This window comes from Sinocyclocheilus anshuiensis, unplaced genomic scaffold (assembly GCF_001515605.1).
Source record: "Sinocyclocheilus anshuiensis isolate Anshui unplaced genomic scaffold, SAMN03320099.WGS_v1.1 scaffold227, whole genome shotgun sequence".
Classification (NCBI taxonomy): Eukaryota; Metazoa; Chordata; class Actinopteri; order Cypriniformes; family Cyprinidae; genus Sinocyclocheilus; species Sinocyclocheilus anshuiensis.
In genome coordinates, this window is record NW_015549590.1 from 3,061,749 (window position 1) to 3,071,796 (window position 10,048).

Here is a 10,048-nt window from a genome sequence, read left to right on the forward strand (position 1 = left end):
CAAGGTAAAGGAGTCCGGGAGGATGGGAAATGGCGACCTCTGGTGGTGAGAGGGAGAAACACCAGACCCAGACCCCTGACAATATTTAAGTACAAAATTCGAATTTAGTTTTTCAGCCATTTTGACAGCCCTAGTTCTGATTACTTTATTTCAAAAGTAATTAGTTGCATTACTAGTTACGTTACTTTTTTCTCCATGAAATTTATGAAATCCCAGCATACACACTCCCAATAAATATTTGTTATTAAAGCTTCAACATTCACAAATTCATTTTATTTATTTTTAAATAAAGCAAGCGGCTGCTGCGTGGCTGATTTGGTGCTCAAGAAACATTTCTTGTTATTATCAATGTTGCAATCGGTTGTGCCGCGTAATATTTTTACGGAGACTGTGATGCATTTTTTTTCAGGATTCTTTGATAAATAGAAAGTTCAAAGGGAACAGCATTTATTTGAAACAGAAATCTTTTGTAACAGAAATGAAATGTCTTCACTGTTACCTTTGATCATTTTAACACATCCCTAACACAGAATAAATATAAGACTGACTCCAAACTTCTGAATGCTAGTGTAGCTTAATAACCAGTATAAACTGTGTGTATGTGGCACATACTCCATCATGGAGGGCTCTTTGGTCTCCAGAATGTGGTCGGTGAGGATCCAGGGCATGGACATCTCAATGGGGAACTGGATGCGACGGCCCATGGTGAGCTCCAGAAAGAACTCTCGGAACCACAGTTGGGACAGATCACAACACTGCTGCAGGGCCTCTAACAGCCAGTCATGAGAGAATGAGAACATCATGAAAGGAATGCAACATTTCTCAGTCTATATTGACATATAAAGATGATACGGTTGCAATATAGAAAACTGTTGCTGTTGTCTCACCACTAAAGTTCAGGAGATGGGTGAAGAAGAAAGACTGCTTGAGGAAGTCCTCTATGGCCTGAACGATGGGGCCATCCAGACTGCTGCGAAGAGTCTTTTTAGAGCCACTTTTATCAGCGATGAGAGACTCCAGCATGGTGCGCACCATGTAGAGCTACAGGACAGGGAGGAACATATATTACTCAGAAACAATCTTTATAAACAGCACTAAATATCATCTATGTTGCAAACCCAATTTAACTGACCTGTGTGCTCGAGGGGCCAACAGCGCGACGAGGAACTTTGATGTCAAATCCTCCTTTGGGGTCCTTCTCTCCCCTCAGACAGGGGTCATTAGGAGGTTCTCTTCCTGCTTCCCAATCACAGATGGTTTTACGAATTGCCTGAAGTACACTATATGGAAGCAAGGAGATAAGTAATGCCCAAAAAAGTATGTATTTTTTATGTGGTGTACATCTTACCTGATGAGGACGTTCTTCTTCTTGCGCACAGCCTGTCTGAGTGGCTCTCTCAGGGTCACTTGTGCAAAGTCCTGCAGGGCGGAGTAGATTGTGTTCCTGATGGCCTGGTTGAACACGCTCTCCATACGGCCCATCAGAACCTGAAGACCCTTGATCATAGCAATGACCTCCACCAAAGCAAACTTCTCCTCGCTGGTGTAGTTGTAGCGTGTGGCGCGTTCATACTCCTCAGCTGTGCCCGGACAGTCCTTGTTGCAGAACTTATCAGTCGGGTGGACTAGTTTCCAAGAGTACTAGAGGAAGAGAAGACAGTTCAAATGTGAGATAGATGGAGAACTGGAATGCTTAAAATGGCTTAAATGATCCCAAACGTACCACTTCCATGACATGAGTGCTCCACTTGGACAGAAGCTGCAGTCCTCTGAGCGCCAGGTCAAAAAGCTCCTTGTATTCCTCATCGGACTTCTGACTGTCCAGCCCTGATCCAGTCACCACCTCACTGTTACTGTAGCGTGCCAGCTCAGAGATGAAGCGGATGTGGTCGTCTCTGATCTGCACCATCTGCTCGCACAGGTTATACTGCGGACTGATGCTGCTCTGAGTGCAGGTCCACCTGAGAGAGAGAGAGAGAGGAAAAAAGACACTACTAAAAAGATGTACACTTTTAGAAAGAAGTCACTAATGATTAAAAATACAGTAAAAACAGTAACATTGTGGAATATTATTACAATGTAAAACAACTGTTTTCTATATTTTAAAATGTAATTATTCCTATCAAGTAGAAACTGAATTTTCAGCAGCATTACTCCAGGCTTCAGTGTGAGATGATCCTTCAGAAATCATTCTAAAATGCTGATTTGCTGCCCAAGAAACACTTCTATTATTTCAACATTTATTATCAATGTTCAAAACAGCTGTGCTGCCTAATATTCTTGTGGAAACTGTGACAATTTTTTAGGATTCTTTGATGAATAGAAAGTTCAAAAGAACAGCATTTATTTGAAACAGAAATCTTTTTATGAAAACATTATAAATGTCTTTACTGTCACTCTTGATACTGAATAAAAGTATCAATATATTTAAAAACAAATTACTGAGCCAAAACTTCTGAATATTTCATTAACCAGTCAGGTAATGCTAACAAGAGAACTGGTATCAGATGAAAAACAATGCACTTATGGTTACAAGATCATGTCATTCATTATGTGCTTTTTATCTTAAGTAGTCAATCACTCACTTGGACTTGTTCTCTTCATAGTGAGCACTTGTTTCTATGTATCGTGACAGCTCGATCTGCATGTCTCCAAACAGGGGCACAACCTGAAGCTGTGAAGGCAACCAAAACAAATGTTACACTCAGAGGATTTTGACAAAAAACAGCCAATTTTCAAGAGAACCAGAATGTTTGTCTTCACCTTAAAGAACTTATCGATTTTGCTAAGGTTTATCCTTTTCTTTGCATCCAGCTTGTAGATGTTGCTGACATTTCCATCCATCAAATATAGGCCAAAACCCATGACCTGAAACACAGAGCCATGCCTTCATTTGTAAAGAACTTTCAGCCAAGGCTAAGAAGCTTCAGCAGGAATGGATGCGCTCACCTTTAGCAGCATGTGTTTCTCACTGGGGGTCAGGTACATCTTGTTCTCGTAGTAATCCACAGAGATGTTGACAATATCAGCCAGCAGCTCCTCATAACCTGGGATCACCTCCAGCTGCTGGTGCAGACACTGGACAAACATCACATAAAACATGACACACTGCACGCAAATGTCCAAATGAATAGTGAACGGAGAAGCTTTGGGGGAAGACAAGACTATTCATGAAAAATCACTTGTTCCTCACACAAGCCTAACATATAGTTACAGAAGCTGTATGGACCACTTTTATGGTTCCTTTTTGGTGTTTTTAGTTCTTATTGCTTATTCCTTTAACATAAATATGACCATATTTGAAGTTAAACGTACCTGTGTAATTCTATTGTGATTGGCTAAAAACATAGAGAGGTTTTGGGACTCCTGGATGGACTGTGGGTCAGCCATCTTTCTCAGGAATTGAGCTGCTCTGTAAAGAAGAAACAGAAGAAATATGGAACCTTTTTAAATATTGCACGTGTGTGTGTATGTATGTCACAGTGTTTTAATGACTCTTTTAAATTTAAGCATGACCATTATACCTCTTGTAAGCAGAGTGGTCATTTTTAACACTGCACTTCATGTTCTTCAGTTCGTCCAGTACAGCAAACATGTTAATGAACTTTCCTAAAGTGAGGAGGTAGGCCTCGGACACAAAGTCCTTCCTGCGCTCAGCATGACATAGTCGCTTTACCTCGCTGCAGAAACGTTCAGTGGCCTTGCGCTAGAAGGAGGGATATCAATGTTAAAGCCATGTACAAACTAAATGTCACAACTCTCAATACCAATTTTGAAAGCACAGCAAAAAATATGCTATGCTACTTATTTAATACACTCCTTTATTTGAGAAGTTAATTATGTATATAAATATTAAGAAATTAAATGGAATGCTGCCTTCATTTGTTATTTTTTGTAAGTAAATAAAAATAAAGAGATAAGAAATAAATAACGAGCAATAAGTGTTGTTTGATGAATAATCATGACATTTGTGGATTAATAAGTAGTGAATAGAGGTCAAAGAGTTTTATTCCTCTCTCACCTGGAAGTACATGAATTTCATGAGCTTGGTGACCTCAGGTTCCAGCACCTCCACAGTCTTCTCATAGATCTCCACTCGGTTTGGCTGCTCGTTGCACTTCACCTGATATGCACAAGAGGGCGTCATTAAACCGGCAGGATTCAGAACTCAGATTATGAATAATGAGCCTTTTCTCTGTAGTGAGTGCAGGGCAATCATGTTGTTGAACTGGGTCCTTTCAATCATATCTTTTAGATAAGCAATCGAAAAAGGGTTCAGATTCTCTTCGGACAGACAGTATATCTTAAAAAACAAGACTTAGCACATAGTCTTTTGAATGTTGGCACAAACTTCAATAAATCTATGCATATGTTAATAGATGATACTCTAGCCCATTCTTATCGAGTTCCTCTTCTGCACCATGACACACCTGATAGTAAAATTGTATGTGGGCCAGTAGGCCAAATTGTGCATGCATTTGAGAATACACCTCACATCGGAGCACTGTTACTACATTGGATGTCACGTGTGTCTGTGTGTGTACCTGAGGAATGGCTCTGGAGCAGCTCCTCCAGGTGTATAGCATGACGGCATACTCGTGCCCCTCCTCCAGCATTTCATTCTGAGAAGAAAAAACAGTTTGAAAAAGAGGAAAATGAACAACAACTTTACAGGAACCAGCCAAATAACCTCCTGCGAATTCTGTGTAAATGTGCGCTAAATAATTTTTCTGACCTCATGCTTAGAAACAACAATCCATCACACTTTTTTGCTGGAAGTGACCATTATTGCTACATAGTATAACTAGATCTGGGTTTCTTACAGGAATTATCAGCACTTGCAAGGCAGCAATGATGGTATATAAAGTTTATAGACAGAGGGAGAGACGCCAAACCTAGAATCACCAGGGGTCTCATTTATAAAATTCTCCGTAGATTTCATCCTAAAAGTGTACGTAGGCACAAAAGCTAGATTTTGCGTATGCTCAAAAGTTTTCTGATTTATAAAACCATGCTTGTTATGTTTTAGAATAAATATATCAAAATATCCATAAAAAACGGTTTAAAATAGTTCTCAGAAAAATAATTTAGAATAGAGTTGATCTCATTCATTTCCACTGGCCCAATATTTCAATTGTTTAAAAAAATCTAATTAAATTAAATTAATGCAGTTTTGCTGATAAGGTGAACATCTTTTATCTGTTTTTAGTGGAAAAATATAGGCCTATATTTATTGCAGTGTAAATACAATTATCTGACTCTGCGCGTCATTGACAAATTATTTTAAAAAGGAAACATGCAAATCTTACCATATTCTTCAAGTTGTATCCTTCAAATACAGTGGTATTTTTCATAATGTTGTGGAGATGCCTTCACACGACATCAACACCTCCGTGCAGCTGTGGTTGTACAGTAAGCTATTATCATTGGTCCTATTCAAACCGGACAATAGACCGCTCCACCGAATCCAGCAGTGTCCACCACAATATCGAAGTAAGTGCGCAACATTGATCATTGTTCTCGCTAAAAATATTTTCTCATAACATGAGATGTGCAGTTTACTTTAAAGATAAATTATTGTGCACCTATAGCACTCCTCGCTGTCATTAAAACATAAAATGCAACAGGAAAAGTAATCAAGCGTATCCACTACAAATAGGCTATGTCTAAATTAATATAATTTTGGTTTAACTTCTGCATTATGACTTTATGTAATTTCAGTGCTTATCTCCATTAATGAGCGTGGAATATTTAATGTAAATGTATATGATGAAATGAAAACAGTTTAAAATCATTGTTTACTTCATTACTTTTCTTTCTCCAGGAAAAAAAAGTCTGTACGCATGGGTCAGAGTTTGCGTGCAGCTGCGCAAATTTTCCCATCAAGTTTGATTTTTAATAAATGAGGCCCCAGAGCCCTTGCAGTCTAGACAGTTCCGCTGATTAGAGTGGCAGCAATTCAGTTTTGTCATGTCGTGCTGCATACATTTTATTGTAGACTGGGTATAAGAGTCCCTAATTATGCTCTACTTTCCGTTAATAAAACATGTAACCTGGATTTCTGCCAATCACAATTCAGTAGCATTCAGCAAGCATTACAACGAAGGCTTTGCAAATTAAATATTTGCAAAACTAGTCAGTAGTTTGCCTAAACAACTAGTTAACAACAGTCTTGAGGAAGCTCTGAATGGTTATGCTTGTTAGAGCTTTACCTGATCATACAAGTTTGCATTTTTCAGAAACAGCTGGATTACATAAAAGAAAAACAGCTACAAAATATATTATAAATATTCTAAGTAATATTTAATACAATGTTTATAATTTAAATGATATACATATATTTATGTATAATAGGATTATGAATTAATTTGTCAAATTTAGCATATAGAAAGAAGCATGGAATTGTAATATGGTAATAAGTAATAAAAATGTGAAATAAAAATGTACACTTGGTAATTTAACATTTAAATAGTTTATTTTTATAATTCTTTTCTCTGAATTTTTCCCCAGACCCCCTTGTGGTCTTTGGTCGTCACTGAAAGCACTGGACTTGTCAACCTTACTAATTAATCATCTACAGAACATCTGAATAGAGTCTGTATGTTAAGTTGATTTAAATGTATAAAAGTGAGACGAGACAAAGAACAAAGTATGAGGGTTTGATTTCAATAGGCCTACACTGTTCACCTTGCAAACACTGTATTTACTCCTAAATCCAAGTTTAGTGAGACCACATCATTCATCCAGCCACTTACATATAGCATACAAAGTCCACATCTATGCTCTCATTAGAGATTTAGCTGAAGCAAACAAGACCTCCAGTCCTTGAGGACTTCTCTATTTCACTGAGTAATGTGCACTCCTGTTTGACAGTCCACGCACATCCACGAGCCACTGAGCTGTGAGAGGAAGAGGTGGAGTAGCTCCTTCAATACCATTTCTATCCAGCACAAACCCCCACAGAAACAAAACTGTACAAAACAAGCATAAACAAGGGTGTCTTTGTGAAAAGGTGTTTGTCCTGAGCTCTCTGCCTCACGCCTCTGCTAAAACAGAATTGAAACTGATGGGGTTTTGATATGGCACAAAATATCTTGCCCAGCATTCACATGCCTGGCCCTTAAATAGTCATTACTGTTGCAAATCTGTTGATATGGTTTGAGATGTTCATTTCAGAAATGCACACATAGCAATCCATGTTTGGGATAATGAAAGCCAAGTTCAAATTTAGACTGACTTGACATACAATTTTACATGCTCATGTGTCATAGTCAAAAAGGATCTGGAATAGGAAAGTTTTTTGTAGTAAACTGTTTAATAGTTGATAAGTTGATTCATTAAATCCATAACTATTCCCCCATTCTTCCCAATTTCCCAGTCAAATACTAAAAAGTCACAAAACCTTAAAAAAAAAGTACTGTTGCAATACCATGACAGAACCAGAAAATAACTACTGGTACTGATTCTTTGTGATCTGTATCATTTATATACCATGGTATTTATTTGTTTTTTGCTTATCAAGGCTGCATTTATTTGATTAAAAATACAGTAAAAACAGTAATAATGTGAAATATTCTTATAATTTAAAAGAACTGTTTTTTATTTGAATGTATTTTAAAGTCTTCAGTGTCACATCCCTCAGAATTCATTCTAATATGCTGATTTGGTGCTCAAAAAACATTTCTTATTATTACCAATGTTCACGACAGTTGTGCTGCATAATATTTTTGTGGATTCCTTTTTTTAGGATTCTATAATGAATGGAATGTTCAGATAAACAGTGTTCATTTGAAATAGCAATAATTTGTAATATTATAAATGTAACTTTTGATCAATTTATGCATTCTCACTGGATAAATGTATTAATTTATTCACAAAGACAAAAAAAATCTTATTAACCACAAACTGTTACTTCAAGGTGCTTCACAGAACACCATGACATTGCCAGTTTACATGTTGGAAAAACATGGTTTTATTACAGTACCTAAAATATGGTAATGTTTTTTTTGTAAGTAAAAGCTTTGGGAAGGGGACTGCACTGCTCTGGGCTGATTTAAATTTTGCTGTAACAAAGAAAAGCCTACATCAGATAAACTGAATGACTGTTTCTGCTTCTCAGTGCCCTTCTGATAAAGATTTCAGAAAGAACCATAAAGAGCAGCTTTGTTATAATGCAACATCCTTTCGTTATTGCTGCTCTGGTCACATGACCAGCAATTCTAATGTGCTGTTTCACAAAGTCCTCCTTCTACTCACCATGCTGGAGTGCACAGTGGCTTGTTCAATGTAGCGGGCAATACCAGTGACAAACGCATTTCTGTCCTCGAAGTTGGTGTCAAAGTTTGCCTAGTAACAGACAGAAGGTCAGTCCAGTTATGTCCAAATTTACTGTGAACTCTACATCCAACAACAAATATAAAAAAAATGCATTTGTGTAAATGTACCTGGTACATGATGGAGGACGGTGGGGGTTCGATGCATGGCTGCTGGTCTGGGAGGGGAAGCTCCTCCAGCAGGTCCACATTGGACAGCGCATCCTCCAGGGTCACGTGGGTTGTCATGGCGACACAGGTTCACTCACAAAACAGCCCAATCTGAAACAAACATAGACAATGAGCTTCAACACCACCAGACAAGGATGCTGGACAAGGATAATCAACTCCACGTTTAAGTGAAACACAGTCTATGAAACACTGCCATTTGAAAAGAAAAAAAGTCATGACCTTGAAGAAATCTCTCTAGTTAAAGTCTTTCACTCGGTTTCACTGGAGGAATTCAATTAGTCTCCAAACACAAGCACTGATGTGGCTGCCAGCAAATTCCAAGAAAAAGAATAAATGAAACTTTTACATGTTATGCATGTTGTGCTAATTTTATTACTTAAGAAACATATGGATTTATTTAAAAAGTGATTATTAATTAGGGCTACAGATTCTGTCAATAAACCAAATTAATAGTTAAAATAATATAAAGCAGGGTGATATGAACCAAATCCTAATATGAGTTATTTTATTTCACAATAACGATATACTGTATAATCACCATATTTAAGGCTTAAAATTTTAGATACCACTAAAATTTCATAATTCTCTACAGCAATTTAAACATCACGTGTCTTAAAGGAGACCTATTATTCCCCCTTTTACAATATGTAATATAATTCTCAGGTGTCCCCAGAATGTGTCCGTTAAGTTTCAGCTCAAAATACCCCACAGATCATTTATTATATCATTTTGAAAATGCCTATTTTGAGTGGAAGCAAACAGGCTGGTTTCATCCATGAATCTTTAAATGCAAATGAGCTGCTGCTCCCCGCCCCCTTTTCCAGCTCTTATCTTAGATACTTTGCTAAAAAAACATCAGTTTGGTTCTGATTATCATGTCTATCCCGCTGAAATCAAGCGTTTTAAACCATATTAGTTTAAACTTCTGATATATAGGGTTTTCTAAGAGCACGCATCCGTGAGTACTAAACTAAGCTCTTTCATGTAAAAAGTATTCTCGTAGCTTCGGATAATTGCGGTTGAACCACTGATGTCACATGGATTATTTTACAGATCTCCTTGCTACGTTTCTGGACTTGGGAACATTTCAGTTGCGTTGCTGTCTATGCAGGGTCAGACAGCTCTCAGATTCCATCAAAAATATCTTAATTTGTGTTCCGAAGATGAACGAAGGTCTTACGGGTTTGAAATGACATGAGGGTGAGCAATTAATGACAGAATTTTAATTTTTGGGTGAACTATCCCTTTAAGTACTACCAAATTAGCCTGTTAGCTTATACACTACACCAGTGGTTCTCAACCTTTTTTTCCACCGGGCCGCACTATGGTCCAAGTGCAAGTCTCGCGGGCCGCACGCATATCATTTACATATTACGTCACCAATACAAACCAACCTGATTTATAATATTATAGCCTAAATATTATGATATCTAATCGATTACATTCATTGAAATAAATAAATAATTCTACTCCCCACACCCAATTTTGTGAAATTCGGCTCGAAAGGAGTAACAGCAAAATCATAGGCGGAGTTTCATTTTTAT

At 37.5% G+C, this 10,048-nt stretch overlaps 1 protein-coding gene across 2 annotated transcripts in view; it reads right to left on the reverse strand.

Annotated features, from left to right (window-relative positions):
• LOC107658125 (cytoplasmic FMR1-interacting protein 2-like) overlaps positions 1-10,048 on the reverse strand; it is a 40,830-nt gene that overhangs the window by 16,749 nt on the left and 14,033 nt on the right. For both annotated transcript variants that reach the window (XM_016446572.1, XM_016446573.1), the window contains exons 2-15: positions 8,445-8,594; positions 8,257-8,346; positions 4,545-4,622; positions 4,022-4,123; positions 3,525-3,706; positions 3,316-3,412; positions 2,950-3,078; positions 2,764-2,868; positions 2,586-2,674; positions 1,724-1,961; positions 1,349-1,641; positions 1,133-1,280; positions 888-1,041; positions 613-769 (exon numbers count right to left, since the gene is read on the reverse strand). In XM_016446572.1, the coding sequence (XP_016302058.1) occupies positions 613-769; positions 888-1,041; positions 1,133-1,280; positions 1,349-1,641; positions 1,724-1,961; positions 2,586-2,674; positions 2,764-2,868; positions 2,950-3,078; positions 3,316-3,412; positions 3,525-3,706; positions 4,022-4,123; positions 4,545-4,622; positions 8,257-8,346; positions 8,445-8,561 (1,979 nt within the window). In that variant the 5' untranslated portion in view covers positions 8,562-8,594. The remainder of the gene's footprint in view (positions 1-612; positions 770-887; positions 1,042-1,132; positions 1,281-1,348; positions 1,642-1,723; positions 1,962-2,585; positions 2,675-2,763; positions 2,869-2,949; positions 3,079-3,315; positions 3,413-3,524; positions 3,707-4,021; positions 4,124-4,544; positions 4,623-8,256; positions 8,347-8,444; positions 8,595-10,048) is intronic.